Source organism: Meriones unguiculatus, chromosome 1 (genome assembly GCF_030254825.1).
Source record: "Meriones unguiculatus strain TT.TT164.6M chromosome 1, Bangor_MerUng_6.1, whole genome shotgun sequence".
NCBI classification, from domain to species: domain Eukaryota; kingdom Metazoa; phylum Chordata; class Mammalia; order Rodentia; family Muridae; genus Meriones; species Meriones unguiculatus.
This window is the reverse complement of record NC_083349.1, coordinates 55,080,406-55,096,538: the sequence shown is the minus strand read 5'-3', so window position 1 is coordinate 55,096,538 and position 16,133 is coordinate 55,080,406. Positions and strand designations below refer to the sequence as shown.

Genomic DNA, 16,133 nt, shown 5'->3' with positions numbered 1-16,133 from the left:
GCTCTGGAATTGGGTGCCATACAGGTTCCAGTTAAATGCATGCATTCTAAACTTGGCTTTGTGTAAGGTGACTTATATACCTTTGTACAGAATAATCCAGTAGGGAGGGGTAGGGAGAGTTTGTGGTAAGTAAGGATTTATTGCCTTGTGATTCTGGGAGGGCTTTTCTTCAGTTTCCTGAAACTTATGTGTGGAGAGAGATTGTCTCTAAGAATGAAATTTTAAGAAAGAATGGACACAGAGCTAGAGAGAGAGATGGCTCAGTGGTTAAGAGCACTTTCTGCTCTTGCAGAGGACTCAACACAGACATGACTGGTTCTGGTGGCATCTGCTGACCTCCACTGACAGTGCATGCACATGGCGCACATAAATAAACGCAGACCAGCCATTCCTACACATAAATTAAAAATAAGTACACCTTTTTAAAAGAAAGGAAGCATGGGCATATTTCAAACCTGCCTTTGTCTGTTACATCCTTAGGCCAAATCTCATATTTCAGAAATCATATTTGAATCTCTTATTATGACTCTGCTTTCTCAAAAGTTTTGCCTTTAAAAAGATCTTAATACTGTGGCTAGGGATGTGTGTGCTAGAGCATTTGCCTCTCCTGTGCAAGGCCCGGGGATCTATTCTAGTATCTCCTTGTTGATTTTGATTTTGTGATGGTAGACATTCTGAAATGTGCTCCATTTTTTCATTGTTCTTAACCTTTGCTTGTGTTTTTTCCTTTTTTTTTTTTCTCTCCAGAATACCGAGAGATCGAAAGACTGGTACAAAACCATGTTTAAACAGATCCACAAGCTGAACAGAGGTACCAGTTTTCATTTGTAGAAGCCGTATGATGCTGTGGGGATTTTTTGACTTGGTTGGGGGCCTGTGCTCCGTTCACTTGGACGGCAGGAGCTGGGCTTCTACAGTTGGATGACATTAGGTACCGGCCTGCCTGGTTCTAGCCATGTGCTTCCAGAGCTCAGGTGGAAGGGTTGCACCTGTGCCTCAGCTTTGGAACTTGAGGTCAGCTTGCTCTCCTCCCTCCCAGCTCCTATGCAGTGCAGGAGGCTGAGCCTTGCACCCCACCTGTGCTTCCACACCTCTCTGCCTGGGCGACAGACAGCTCCATCTCCCACCCGCTTCCAGCTTTAGGTATCCTTTGTGTCAGCCCATGACTGCCTTGTGAGAAGATCAAGTTGAGCAAAGCCCTGAACTGGGAGTTAAGAGAACTGTTCTCCCCTGGAGAATAGCCTCTGTGCACTTGTGTGCTCTTAGGTGGATCTTCCTGTGTCTGTCCTGCTTCCAGTCCTCTGGAGGATGTTGTGGGTGTCCAAATGGGAACACACGTGGCCTTGTGAAGAGCAGTGCATTGTGCATCTCTGAGGCTACCTAGTGTGCGAAGTAAGCGTCCCCAGCTGGGAACCACAGCTTGGCAGGTAGAGAATCAGTCACGAGCTGACACACCAGAGCTGCTCCAGTTGAAAGAGGTGCTTACAGATCAAGGGGCCCCTTGGGCTTTCAGGGAGCGAGCCAGCATGATGGCAGAACCCCAGGCTAGCGCTTCGGCAGGTCACAGTCCTACCAGCTTAGCTCCCATTGCTGCCTGTGCTGCCAGTCAGTTGACAGGCAGGGATGTCGCTGCACGAGGGGAAGGGTGCTGCTCTTCCTGAGAGCAGAGCATCCTGTCTTTCTTTGTGCCCAAATCCAGTCTGGCTGCCTGCCATGAAATACACCAAAGAAATAGCATTCTGGTCAGTGTTCCCACCTGAGTCACAATCTCCTGTCTCTCTGCTTAGCTGTGTATGCTAGACAACATCACTGTTAATTAGCTTCTGCTGGGCTTGGAATGATCCACTCTGTCCCTAAATATTGAGTGTTTAGCATCTCTGAGTCAGGAGTAATTTGCTAAGGTCGAGTGGATAAGCTCCATCATTGTGGTGCTAAAGGCCTGGGTCTCCTTAGTAAGGTCACTGCCCATTTCTTCTAGCCATCTGTCTCCCCCCCACCTTCAGACCTGGCTTTGGAAGGCTAATTGCAGGGATGAATGCATTGCATATGCACGGAGCATGTCATTCTGCTCCAAGGCACCAGTGGTCTTCTTGTGTTCTAGTTATTAACTCAACTAAATCACAGATTCTGAATAAAAACTGCCTGCTCTAGTAGGGCAGAGGCACCCGAAAAACCTAAGACTCACTTGTTTGCCTTGATTCTAATATGTACAAAACAGCCTTTGATTTGAGGAAAAAAAAATCACTTTAGGATAGTGTTCTCATTTATTGTATTTCATATCTCTGACCTAAAAAAAATGTGAAATTTGAAACTGTGTGTTAAGTGCTTGTTGTTCACTGGAGCCATTTTCTATATAATTCTTCTTGAGGTGTCTTAATTCAGGCAAAAGGACTGGATTTTAAATTCTTTCATATCATTAGTGAAGCTTATTGTGTCCCAGAATTCAAAGGAGCATAAATTGTGTATGGATTCGTACTCGTTCATTTTCTCCATTTGTATCTTCCTCTGTTCTCTCTCTCTCTCTCAAACCTGCTCCTCTGCCTAGACACTCCTGAAGAAAACCCTTATTTCCCTACGTACAAATTCCCCGAACTTCCTGAAATCCTGCAAAATTCTGAAGGTACCATAAGTTTAGACAGTGCATCTGTTGTCATAGCCTTAAATTAGTTCTTAGAGTTTTATTATAGGCGTACTATTTGGCTTTTAGATTTTCTTTTTTAATAGTCATTTTCAGCCAGTGAGCATTTTTTCTTTTACTCATTTGCATGGTGTGCTATATTAAAATAATCTAAGCTCTTTCTAATTCATTAATCTAAGTGTGATGCCTGTGTGCTTTAATAACACTAAAATGGATAATCATCGGCAAGTGTCATCCGGGGGTTAATGGTTTCCTCCACTTCATGGTGGACAGCTTCAAACCCACTGCTTTTCTCTGCCGCAGAGGACAACCCTTACACTCCTACCTACCAGTTTCCTGCATCTACTCCTAGTCCTAAGTCTGAAGGTAATTACAGGGAAATCGTGTGCCTGGCTCTGAACTAGTGCTCTTACTTCCGTCTCACCTTGGGGTTTTCGCCAGCAGCAAAGGAAAGCGTCCTCATCCTTTGCATCTCTCTAACCTTGTGTTCTGTGATATTGTCCTAGTCCTTGCTGGCTGACTCTCCATGTGGCATTGTAATCCCTGCCCCTGCAGGGTGTACATGGCTTAAAGGGTAGCCTTTACATATTACTTATGCTCTGGAGATGGGGCTCTGGGAGAAGCTGCTTGTTGATACTGCCCAAGGCCTGGGATCTCAGGTGTCCCCTAGTGGACTGGTAGCTGAACAGTGACTCCAGGAAGCTGAGGAGGGACATCTGCCAGCTTTCAACAATAGAAGCTTACAGGTTCCCTACCTAATGGTCACTGGGCTCATCAGGTCATGGGTCTTCAGGGTGTCTCTTTTTGATTGGGAATTTCTGAAGGAGTCTTGGTGAGATATGATAACCCTTGAAAGGAAAATTTGGACCAAGCTAGGAAAGGAAGAGCTAGATGGGAATGTGACCTGATATGGAGAAGAGTTATGCCTGTATCCTGGATACAGTCTTTTTGGGGGAGGCCAGTGCAGGTGTCTAGGAAGATTATAAAAAGTGAGGGAAAGCATCTTGGAGAAATCCTACCACTACCATGGTATTGGAAGATGGCTCAAAGTTCGTCATAGGCAGGGCCCGTGGCTTACTTTATTTGCTTGGCTGTGATCTCAAGGCAGGGTTTTGTGGCCAGATAGCAAACTCTTATGTCATTGGTCACTACACCTTGCAGCTCTTCTGGTACTAAGCTCTGTTTTCCTTTATGGGTGAAGTCTGACATAGGAGGAAGTAGAGCTGTTTTGCCTCGAGACATAAACAGTAAGGGCTGGCAAGACAGCTTGTCACCCATATTTAGAAGTGGATGTGTGTATATATGTCTGTGTATACACACATTATTTTCAGAGACTGGAAGAGGAAAAAATGGCCTTAAAGAATAAAAACTAAAAAAAAATTAAGTTGAATATAAATAATTCATAATAATGAAGGTAATTATACTTTAACACAAGTTTTGAAGAAGTTGTCTTCCCTAGAGATGTTTTAAAAATAGTGTGGATTCTATCTCACGCCCCCATCCTGCCTAGATGACATGTCTAGCATGATGTATTCAATTAGAGAAAGTCTTTTTACAAATGTGAAAAACACGTGGGAGCATCTTTTAAAATTGCTGGCCTTAATTTTTTTTTTTTTTAAATGTTCAAGAGGTTTTCTGGCTTTCTGAATCCATGGTTTTGATGACATCTGAGCACTAGCGGCCAGTCTGTAAGCTCCAACAGTCCTCCTTATCTCTGTCCATGGTGCCAGTCCTCACAGGTAGCTCTGGGCGCTCAGCCAAGGGTACTAACAAGCATTGAGAAAGATAGTAAAGGTGTGTGCATGTAATCCCAGCACTCAGGAGGCTGAGGCAGGAGGATTACTGTGACTTTAATGCTGAAATGGGATACATGGTAAGTTTTAGACTAGCCAGGGCCACATGGTGGGATCCTTCAAAAGGAAGGGAGGGAAAGAGAGAAAAAGGGAGAGAGAGAGAGTCCAGCTGAGAGAAAACTTAGAAATTGGAGCCCTAGGTCTCTTGGGGGGAGTCTTGTTGACGCTGCTGTTGTTTTGTTGTCTTGTAATTCAGAATTTGGAAATAGGATTGCTGTAAGAAGCCTATCAAAGCCTACCCAAGGGCTGGAGCATTTGTGTAAATTGTAGTTGTTTTTTCTTAAAAGATGACACTTGTAAGTGCCTCAAAGCTGCTTGTTCTGAACAGCAGGGACCCTGTGAGCACATGTTTATACTGGCTTAGAAACCTTCCATTTCCCTGAGTGAACAAGTAAACTTCTGGCCAGATGCTGGAAGATAAACAGGATGACCATGTCTTAGTGAGGTTTAAATGTACTTTAAGAAAACAAACCCCTGTAGGTTACAAGGAGCAGTCTGGCCATTTTATAATCCTTAAGACAGCTCAATGCTATCCGACACCTCCTGAAAGGCAGCCTTTCTGCTTCTCCTAAATTCTGCTTTAAGAGACAGTAGTCCTGTGACTACTGCAGAGGGATGAACTTCCCCTTACTAAGCTTCCAGAACTACTTGGACACTTCCTCTGTTATCTCCCTTCACCCAAGAAATTTATAAACTACTTCAAGTGCATGCATATCAAACATTTACTGATAATAAAACATGAAGAAATTTATTCTGAAATAATTCTTCAGTCTACATACACTTTTACCATTTATTAAAGATTAAAACATATCTGGATACCAATGAGAAAAGTGCTTCATTCATTTATTCATTCATTTTGAGGCAGGGTCTCACTATACAGCCCTGGCTGGTCTGGTACTCATTATGTAGATTGGGTTTGCCCCAAACTCAAAAAGATCTGCCTGCTTCTACCTCTCAAGTGCTGGGATTAAAGGAGTCCACCACTACGCCTGGAACTAATTTATTTTGTCACAAAACATTAAATCTTAGCTGAGTATTTGATACTAAAGAGCATAAGCCATCATCAGTGTTTTCCAGAGATGATCAATATAGTAATCAGTGCTGAGAATGAAAGTTCACATAAATAAGTAGTCCAAAACAGCAGAAGTATATTTGGAGCCATTTCAGAAATTGGAGGAAATTCTGTCATAAACTGAAGCCATTTAATATTTTTTTTCATTTAATATTTTTTTAAAATGAAACTTATGTCAGCAACTCGGGTTTTCAAATAAAATATTCTAACATGATATAGCTCAAAGACAGAAGAATTTGGCACTTAGATGCTGAAGAATGATGATAGGGAACTATTTAAAGTGTGATTTAACCATGTGAGTCTATAGAGCAGAAAACTTCCTCTGTGCAGTTGAGACACTGCGGTTCCGTCTGAGCTGGGGTGTTTCAGCCCTTGTCGGGGTTGTGTGGTGTGATGGCATGCTCAGTGCACAGCATACATATATGAATACACATATTCAGAACCAAGTCTGCAGTGACGATGCCTGATGCATGGGTGAGTGGCAGGCATGCCTTGGATTTGTTACCTTTGATTCTGAATTAGTTTTCAGTCATGCCATCTTTTAAAACTTTACAGATTCCAACTTTTTCACAAACTCCACACTCAGTTAAGTGGTCCCAAGCCACAGTTTTTAGAAGCTTTGGCTGTATAGTCTGAGGCTCTGTGCTGAGCACGTCGCCACTGTTAACCTCATGTTCATCCCCCTAGCAGCCCACCAGATGAGCCTGCAGAAGCTTGGGGAGGTTAATGTGTACATGCAAAGTCACATGGGAAGTGGGAGAGTCAGGATTCAAGCCAAGGTCTGAACACGAGCTTTTGCTCTGTTGAGCCTTCTCATGATAGACCCTATGCATGTGGATGCCCCCTCCTTGCCAGGATAACTCATGGCAGCTTCTCCTAAGTCAGTCCTGTTTTGGGCTGCTGAGCCAGTGTCTCTTAGGATCTGTCTGGGAACATGTGGTTAGAAAAGCTCCCCACGCGATGGGACCATGACAGACCCACTAGAAGAGCAAGATATATCCAAGACCCAGTGCAATCTGGAAGTTTGGATATTGGAGTGGAGAAAGGAATGCAGATTCAAAGCTCTGGCCTTGTAAGGAGAACTGACTTGGTACATTCGATGTCAAGAAAACAAGATACTTTTACACAGTGCCCCGGAATCTACAGTGAAGCCATAGCTGATAGGCTATTTCATGATCCATGGCTCATGAAGACTTTGTGAACCACACTGGGGTGAAGGGCTCTGGCCAGAAGTGAAGTCAGAAAACAGCTTTCCTGCTGGTTCATGACCTGTACTGGTACCACTTCCTGTTGGAGGTTAAGACCACCGGGCTTAGTTGCTGTGACTCATGGTGCCACTTCTAAGCATCTCTGTCACAGAGGTCTGTCTTGAGTTTTTCCTTATTCCTGCTCCAGCTTGCCCTAAGGCAAGGCTTGCAGAAGGCAGGTTTTCTCAGGCACAGATATAGTTGAGTGAAAATAGCTCTCATAGCTGTGCAGGATTTCTAAGAATAGCTTTATTTTGCTCGAGTTCGAGTAAGTTCTTCTGTTGTGAAGATGCCTTGCTGACTGTGCCTCCTGCCCCAAACTTTTGCTGGTCCTGCCCAGGGGCGGAGTCTAGTGGCTTGCAGCAGTCACCTCTGTTCTCCTTATGTGAGCTGCCCAGAAGGTCTCCGCCCAGCATGTGCAAAAGTCTTTGGTCTGCAAGATAGTTGAGAACAGAAGCATTGATCCCTTTCCTGCCTCAGGACCCTGAAGGCCGAAGGAAGACGGGGATGGTGAGCCTTGTCCAGCACATGGGTTCCTCTAGACTTTGGGTTCCTCTAGCCCATGGATCCTTGTAGGTTGTCTCCCACTTTGCCGAATTCTCTCTTAGGAGTATGTCTTCTGCAGCTATTTTCCACCCTCTTGTTGCCTTTGTTTTCTATCCTTTAATATTTGATAGTCTTTAACCAAAACATACATAACCTATGACTTTTTGAAAGCCCTCTAGACTTCCTTATTCTTCCTGGTCCCCTTTTGCCTGCTTTTTCTTCACCACCCAGACTCTCCCTGTCTCTTTTTTTCTTGGCTGTTTTTTTTTGTGAGGGTGTTTGTGACTTCCATCTTCGATCCTTGCTCTTGCTAAACACATGAGTAAAGTCTAAGAAGGAATTATGTTGAGTGAATAAGATCATGTGAAAATGAGCCGTGATTATCACAAAGATAATTTTAAGTTTAGAGACCTAAAAAGCACTAACTGGAAATTTAATGACACACGGTCTGTGGTTCTGTGAATGATGCTTTTGGCTGAGCATCCCATACTCTATGTAGCATTTGAAACAGTTTTGGTCAGCACTCTCTCAGGTCAACTTTCAGAAGTGTTTAAATTCTAAACAGCAACAGCAAAATCAGCCTGGAGGAAATTTTTTTAGAAATTCATTTAACATCCTTTTTGTATTTGAGAAGGCAATTATGAAGCTACTGGAAGTTCTTTTGCTAGCTATTGTGCTACTAAGGCCAGACTGCCAAAGCTGGGAGAGCTGTTTGGTGGGTCAACACTGACCCTGTCAGGGCCTTCGGGGCACCAGAGTTAAGTTGTTCACGCTGTGTGTGCGCTGCACAATGTTCAAGCTTCCGGGAATGGTTGGCATGGGAAGTTCTGAGTGTTGGTGCCAAGGTTTGATGTCAGTTGCTTGGTGCTCCAAGGGGCACAGAGAGTATGTGGTTCTGTCGCAAGCAAGAATCACAAGATCCCAGCTCAGCTGAGGCCCCTGTGGCATTACAGTGAAGAGCCCTTGGAGGATGTGATGGCAGATTTTGTGTTGCTAGTTCATAGGAAGTTTGAGAAAGGTTTTACATCATGTGTCTTATGGTTAAACCCAAGCACATGTACCTGTATTCTATTTGGCTAGCTCTAACCGGACTGGTAGAAGGATGGCCTTTCACTCAGCTTTCCAGTCCTTAATCATTCTAACAGTATACCCAGCTTCCTCAGTGTGGACTTGCCTACCAAGAAGAAGTTTCAAACAACAGCAAGTGCAGGATGTAGTCATGTCATCTGCTGTCTCCGGAGGAGGCAAAGTGAATGTGTTGAAGTTATTCTGAAGGCTTGCCTAAGCATCTCCTAGGATGGGGTGTTGAGAAAATTAGAGCAAAGGCTTCAAGGCTGGGGATGGCGTAGCTTGCAGTGCCCTTTAGTTTCAGGACACCATTCTTGGCTTCTTCTGTGATTAAAAAAAATAAATAAATAAAATTTTCTGTCTTCTTGCCCAGACTTAGAGATGTGAAGTTGAGGTAAAAGAAAGTGACAAAGTGACAAAACAGGCAGCCCTCTCCCAGGACACAGGTGACTTCAGAAAGATTTTGACTCTGTCTCTGGTGTTTTGTTGTTGTTGTTTGTTTGTTTTTATCAATATAAGTCTTTTATTGTTCCCAAAGGCACCCCAAATCATACTTATAATTGAGGATCTTATTTCGGAGCTGGAGAACTTAGGTCTTATTTATCAGCCTGCTGCACTGTTCCCTTTTCAGACTCACAGATACCATCCAAAAACTTTCTGATATCCTCATTTTTAACTGTCGTGGCTTGCTGAATCAGAGCAGCTGAATTTGAAACAAGTTCAATATCATTTCCTTCAAGGATTAATTCATCCTTCTGGGCTTGAGAGACAGAACAAGCAACACCTGTTCTCATGCAAACCCTTCGGATGTATTTTTCACCCAAGAAATTTTGAATTTCAACCAAAGACCTATTTTTCTGGATAACGACGTTGCTGGGGAAGTGAGCATACACAGACCTCATCTTGTAACGGAAGCCCAGTGTAACACCCTTGATCATGGTCTGAACATGACTGCAGATGGTTCTCACAGTGGCCATTTCCTTTCTGTTACCCCACCATTTGTCAGCCCGGAGCCTCTTCTTTTTCCTTCCAAGACTCCACTCTACATTGATGTGATTGAAGGCCCTCCGCAGAGTTCCCCTGGGGCCCTTCACAATGATTGTGTGCCCTTCAGAGTGATGTCGGTATTTTCTGGGATGTCAACAGTCTGAATGCTGAGAATGGTCTTCATTCTCACAGTAGATGGGGCAAAACCTGTTGTTTTTTTTGTTTGTTTGTTTTGTTTTGTTTTGTTTTGTTTTTAAGAGAGGGTTTCTCTGTGTAGCTCTGGCTGTCCTGGACTCACTCTGAAGACCAGGCTGTCCTGGAACTCACAGAGATCTACCTGACTCTGCTTTCCAAGTGCTGGGATTAAAGGCATGCACCACCATTGCCTGGCCAATGTCTTTTCACTGTGTCACCAAGGGCAACTTTTCTTACCTTCCTCAGGCCCTGGTCTCCTTGTTTATAAAAGGAAGGGTTATGTTCTTTGATATAACTATTATTCAGAAGTTAATAATGGGAGTTTGTATTGTTATTTTCATTCATAAAATGAGATTTAAGATTTTCTTTTATTGAATTTATGAAAGAGATATCAAAAATAATTGTGGACCTTATCATAATTGCTGAAGTTTCTCAGATTAACCCCTTTGACATCTGTGTGCTTTCATACAGTCCCTAAACTTAAGTCTGTGTTAGAGTCCTATGGACACTGTGAGAAGTGCAAAGCTCTCTCACAAAGTAACCGTGCCCATGTACAGCTTAGGGTAGATGAGACTCTTTCCCCACCTGCACCCAATAATAGTGTTAAGAGTATCAATTAATAGCCTTGTGTGGTAGCACTCACCCTTAATCCCAGCACTCAGGAGGCAGAGGCCAGCCTGGTCTACAGAGTGAGTTCCAGGATAGCCAGAGCCCCATAGTAAGACCTTGGAGAGCAGGGGACCTGGGGGATGTGAATATCTGGATCAGTCCCTTGGTCCTTGCTGTTGCCATGGCTCCATCTCCATCTTGCTTTGCTCTCCTTTTCAATGTACCTGTTAGGCTCCTTGCACTGTTTTTTTTTTCCCCCTCATTACATGAGAACTACTTCTCGTTGTCTTCTAAAGCCTTCTAAAATTTGACATTAGAAATTTGTGGAGGAAACAATGCTTCAAAATATTAATCTTAACATTGACAAATATTTTAAATGCTGTCTCTGCACCCTTACTTTGCTTCTAGCCTTAGTAGCTGTGTGACAGTTTTAAACTAACCCTCTCACTGCCTGCTGCTAGCTGCCATCTTCCGTGATTCAGAGAGGCTTAGAATTTTTAGCTAAAATGTTTGTCTAGGTTTAAAGCAATGTTTTGTTTTCTCAGTTGACTTGAGTTGGGGTAGGCACTGTTTTTTGTTTGTTTGTTTTTTTAAGTCAAGTTCCCCCAGCTAAAGCTGATTTGATTTTGTAATAGCTCTTTGTGACTACATTAAGTCCCTTTAAAATAAAAATTGCTGCAAAACAAACAAAAAGCTAGCAACACAAAATTCTTCAGAACACCCCCCCCCAAAAAAAAAAAATTACCTTTCTGATTCCATTTCATCTCCCCACTGCCCTGTTTCTGGAAGCTAACATAAATAAACTGACCGTACTCAGTCTATAGTAATGAAAGGAATAAAGGGTTGGGGTGATGCACATCTTTAGTTCCAGCACTCAGAAGGCCGAGGCAGGAGGATTATAAATTAGAGGTTAGCCTGAGCAACATAGTAAGACCCTGCCCATCCCATCCCTCCCCATCTCACTTCAAGGGAGAAAGATTTGGTGGTGTTGGTAAGGAATCTTAGTCCCTGTCAGACCTTGGTATTCACCAGTTCTTATCAGGGAGAGGAGAGCTGGAAGGAGGACAGGGTCCCCTGGTACCTGATGCCTGTCTGTTGTTTTGGCTGAGGGAAACCTCGGGCAGACAAAAATGAAAGAAGAGAAAGGACAAAAAAGGTAGACGCTGTCTTTGAATACCACTGTACTCAAAATAATGGCACTGTTAGCTTTGTTTACATTTCATAAAACATTCTGGCCTTTTTTGCTGGATATTTCATTTGCCCAGAAACAAGGACCTGATTTGCGTTGTTATTAACTCAGCCTATCAAATTCCTTGATTTATCTTTGCTGCTTATGTCATGTGCGTTGCTGAAAGAGGGTTAAGGATCTTCAGGGATGGAGCTGGTCTTTGTACTAGGAGCTTGTACATTGAATTCAGAGGAGCAAGATGTAAGACTTCCAGGCACTCTAGAGAAAAAAAATGTTTAGGAAGGATTATCATGGATATCATGACTGAATACCTTGTACTTGGGGCAGATCTGTTTTAGAAATCAGTTCCTGTAAATGGGCTTGTGATCTGATTTTTCCTTTAAAAAAAATAGAACCCCTTCTGTGAAGCGTTTAGACCTTTCTTGGCCATCTCAGAGCCCAGGATTAGTTTATCTAGGGGCATATACACGTGCGCCTGCAGAGCCTGTCATCACACACCAACAACTCATATGAGTTTGACTCACATTCAGTTTTGACACTCACAGTGCCCTCACAGAGCAGGCCTTACATCAGCCATGGCAATGTTGGGTCTTGAGAAATCTGCACACAGAGCAAGGCTGAGGTATAATTAAAACAGATTATGATGAGAGTTTTCTCAGACTCTCTTTTGCTGCACAATCTCTTTGCCAGTTTGTATTGCCCGAAGAACATATGCAACAAATCAGAGTTACATATTCCTGTGACCTCTTCTTCGTACCCAGTAGTGGCCCTGAGCCTTGGAAAGAGGCCACGGCCCTCAGCAGGCCAGACCAGAGACTGAGCATTGAGTGGCTGGATCCATCTCAGTCCTCACTTCCCATTCGGACAGACACAGAACCCTGCATTGCAGCTTTGGTGCTGGGCCTTCTCCTTGTGAGGAGTCTTGACCCTGTGCGGGCCGTGGTGGGTCAGATGGGCTCTTGCGAGCCTCACTGCTGTGCAGTGTAGTCTATGTGATGGAGCCCCAGGCTCAAGTCCTCTCCCTGCTGGGTCCCTGGTGTGGCCAGATGTCATACGGGACTGTAGAAGTGGAGCCTGGTGGTCACCCAGGATCTCTCACTTTAGTCTCTTCTCCCTGATTTGTTTATTTTTTGTTCATAGATGATGATTCTGATCTACATTCTCCTCGATACTCCTTTTCTGAAGACAGTAAGTGACTGGAGCCCCTGCTTGTGGGGGAGGGAAGGGACACGTTGAAGAGGCATCTTCAGGCGTTAGTTTTCATTTGAGGCTAAAGAATTTTGTATGTGCTTTCTCCAGCAAAATCTCCCCTTTCTGTGCCTCGCTCAAAAAGTGAGATGAACTACATTGACACGGAGAGAGTGGTTAAGAGGTCAGCCACACTCCCCCTTCCAGCCCGCTCATCCTCACTCAAGTCCAGCCCTGAGAGGTAAGTGCGCCCCCAGATGCTCATCCATGAACCCCACCATCTGACGCCAGCATCTGAGTCCCAGGAGCCTCCTTTGTCAGGAACAAGGAGCCTGAATCCCTGCTGTCACTTGTCAGCAGTGACATAGTCTGAGTCTCCCTATCCCTGTCTGTGAAATGAGGATAAAAATAGCGTGACTGCTCCATGAGAGTGCTGCAAGGATAAAGAGATTGCACTTGACCTTCCCGTTAGGGCCTGGCTCATGGCACGGGCGTGATTAAGGTTGCCTATAATTCCTATAACCTTTTCTCTACTCAGGAGAGAAGGTTTGCAGTATTAGGCATTAAACCCAGAGCCTTCGTGGATGCTAGGCAAGTGCTCTGCCGTGGGGTTTGTCCTCGGCTCTCCTTTTTGTGTTTTATTTTGAGATAGTATCTCAATAAGTTGTCCCCACTGACCTTGACCTTGACCTTGTAGCCCAAGCAGACCTTGAACTCTCAGTCCACCTACCTCAGCCTACAAGTAGTTGGGGCTACAGGCCTGCACCACCAGGCTCTATTATCTTCTATCAAGAAAAATCTTGAATTGGAAATCCACTTACACACTCTTTGCAAAGACTGTGATATTAAAATGCAGCTATATTCTGTACATCTCTTTACTGATATAACATGTATCGAGACAGATGCCCTAAGGAGTAATCGTGTCTTGTCATCTGGATGGGAGTCCCATGTGTCTTTTGGCCCCAGCTTCTGCCACTCTTCCACAAACTAAATGGTCTGCACAGATGAAACTTACTATTTTTTCTTAAATGCACATCCAGTTTCTGCCTCCATAGCTCCACAGGCAGGTGAATGACTCTTTTAAAAGCCCCGCATGTTCCTGATACATCTACCTGATGAGTCTGACAATTAATAAAAAAGAAAGGCTGATCTACCCAGAAATTCTGTAAGCACCCACTGGGTACATTTTATACAGATTGAATCAGGCTTTACAGAATAGCATACAAATCATTGCTTTACCTTTTAGAAGGTTTCAGCCTTTCATGAAAAACAAAATATAACCACCATGCATAAAAGTTTGCAGACAATTTCCAAAGATTCACACATCCTCTGGCAGCCCATTTCTGGATGTCAGGCTGAAAATCAGGACCAGGGCTGACAAGAGGCCTCAAGGCACCAAGCTTGGCTTGTGTTTGATGTCTGTAAATCAGATAAAGATGGAAGGAGGGAGAACTGACCCCACACAGCTGCACTCTGACTTACACATGTGCATCATGACATGTGTGATACACACGGGGGGGGGGGGAAGAGAGAATCTTAGTTAGGGTTACTCTTACTTTGATGAAACACCAGGACCAAAAGCAGCTGGGGTGGGGAGGGTTTATTTCGCTCACAGCTCCATATAAGTTCATCATCAAAAGCAGTGAGGGCAGGAACTCACACAGGACAGAATCCTTGAGGCAGGAGTTGAATCAGAGGCCATGGAGGAATGCTGCTTAACAGCCTGTTCAGCCTGCTTTCTTATAGAACCCAGAACCACCAGCCCAGGGATGGCCCCGCCCACAATGGGCTGGACCCTACCCCAACAATTAGAAATTAATAAAATTCCCTATAGCTGGATCTGATAGTTTCTCAATTGAGGTTCCCTTCTTTTAGATAACTCTACTTTTTGTCACGTTGAAATAAAATTAGCCAGCACACAGATAAATAATAAACTGAAAACAACTCTTTGACCCAAACTGAGGTTAGTGTGTGGCAGGTTGGGGTGCAGAATAGGAAAGAAGATACGGCACCTAGCTGGTGTTTACTGAAGGGTCCTGTGGACCTGACATGCTGCCACAGAGGTCCCCATCTTCTGGTAGACAAGCTAATGCTCCAGGGGTTTTTACAGTACTACAGTCACCTGGGTAGCAGGGGTTTGAACCACAGTCTGGTGGCTTGAGGACCTGTATTTGTGCTCTGCATGAATTGTGTGGGAGCTCAGGCATGTTCGGGGAATGTTACAGTCACAAGATCCTTCCTAAGCCTTGCTGCATTTCCCTCCCTCCCTCTCTTCCATCTCCACATCCTGGTGCCAGGTTTTGAGCACAGGGTACCTCATGCCCCTTGTGAAGTCAAGCTGGAGGCTTAATTGGGTTGTTTTGAGAAGCAAGCTACTACAGCTAAATTGCTGGCCTGATTCCAGTTTTATGCTTTGGATATAAAAAAAAAAAATCCTTTGATTAAGACTACAGCCAACCAGTTTCACAGTGTGGGAAGCTGGTGCTGTTTTTATGAAAATAGGATTTTCCTTCTCCAGAAACGACTGGGAGCCTCCTGATAAGAAAGTGGATACCAGAAAATACCGAGCAGAGCCCAAAAGCATTTACGAATACCAGCCGGGCAAGTCCTCCGTTCTGACCAATGAGAAGATGGTAATGTGATATGGAAGCTCCTTTGTCTCCCTCTGCCCATGTCGTCTAGTTGACGGATTGTGTGGTTGAAGCGTAGTCTTCCCCCACATTGTTTAGGACAATGAGAAAAATTGAAGTGTTTTTACAGGTCTTCATGAAATAAGTCCCAAGTCTGCCTTTCAAGAACTGTTTTTCTGTGGCTCTGTTGTTACATTTGTGCGTGGTTTTAACTCATTTTAATTTTCTACTAACAAAGATTGATCTTGCTTCTGGTTTTTGTTTTTGTTTTTGTTTTTTTTTTTAATGCATTACTTTGTTAGACTTATCGAGTAAAGGTTCTTATTTTTCGTAGGCAACTCTGGTTTGAAATGGATAAATTTTTTTACAGAAATGACCAGTCTAGCATTCAACTCACTCAGACATAAATAACCAATAGAATGTTGTAACTTGGGGCAAAGCCTTAGGCTGTTAGATTTTGTCACTTAGGTCTTTTGTCTTTGATTGGCACAGTGTTGAGAATTAACTTCTAAAAATCAGTTTGGTTTACTGTCCCTTACACCAATTCACATCTCTAGGAAATTAAGCGGGGAAGCTGTGTGGAAATTCCAGCCACTTCTGTGAAGTAGGGAGACTTTACAAACTGAGTAGTTTCATATCTGCCAATCATGTTTCCTTTCATTCATTCACCTTTCATTAGAGAAAGCTGGTTCAAATTTCAGAAAATGGTTAAAGAGATTCTCCAAAGCATTGCAGTCCTATGGCATGACAGCAGGATGAAGAGGTTACACTGGACATTGGTTTCATTAAGCTTTTAGTGTGCTGATCTGTGTGTTTTTAAGGGATAATTGATTTGACTTTTACTGCAATGAGAATGTGACATCTTTATAACTGCTGGAATAATATTAATTAGGAAAAAGGTCACCAGTTCA

General features: G+C 43.6%; 1 protein-coding gene and 1 pseudogene across 10 annotated transcripts in view; one reads left to right on the top strand and one right to left on the bottom strand.

Moving 5' to 3' along the window:
* Sorbs1 (sorbin and SH3 domain containing 1) overlaps positions 1 to 16,133 on the top strand; it is a 226,129-nt gene that overhangs the window by 150,874 nt on the left and 59,122 nt on the right. For 5 of the 10 annotated variants that reach the window (XM_060389143.1, XM_060389165.1, XM_060389157.1 and 2 more), the window contains 6 exons: positions 748 to 811; positions 2,546 to 2,620; positions 2,942 to 3,004; positions 12,545 to 12,592; positions 12,704 to 12,833; positions 15,111 to 15,225. In XM_060389143.1, the coding sequence (XP_060245126.1) occupies positions 748 to 811; positions 2,546 to 2,620; positions 2,942 to 3,004; positions 12,545 to 12,592; positions 12,704 to 12,833; positions 15,111 to 15,225 (495 nt within the window). The remainder of the gene's footprint in view (positions 1 to 747; positions 812 to 2,545; positions 2,621 to 2,941; positions 3,005 to 12,544; positions 12,593 to 12,703; positions 12,834 to 15,110; positions 15,226 to 16,133) is intronic. The other 5 variants (XM_060389176.1, XM_021633052.2, XM_060389188.1 and 2 more) reach the window with 1 other exon arrangement.
* Positions 9,021 to 9,595, bottom strand: LOC110546304 (large ribosomal subunit protein uL6-like; annotated as a pseudogene).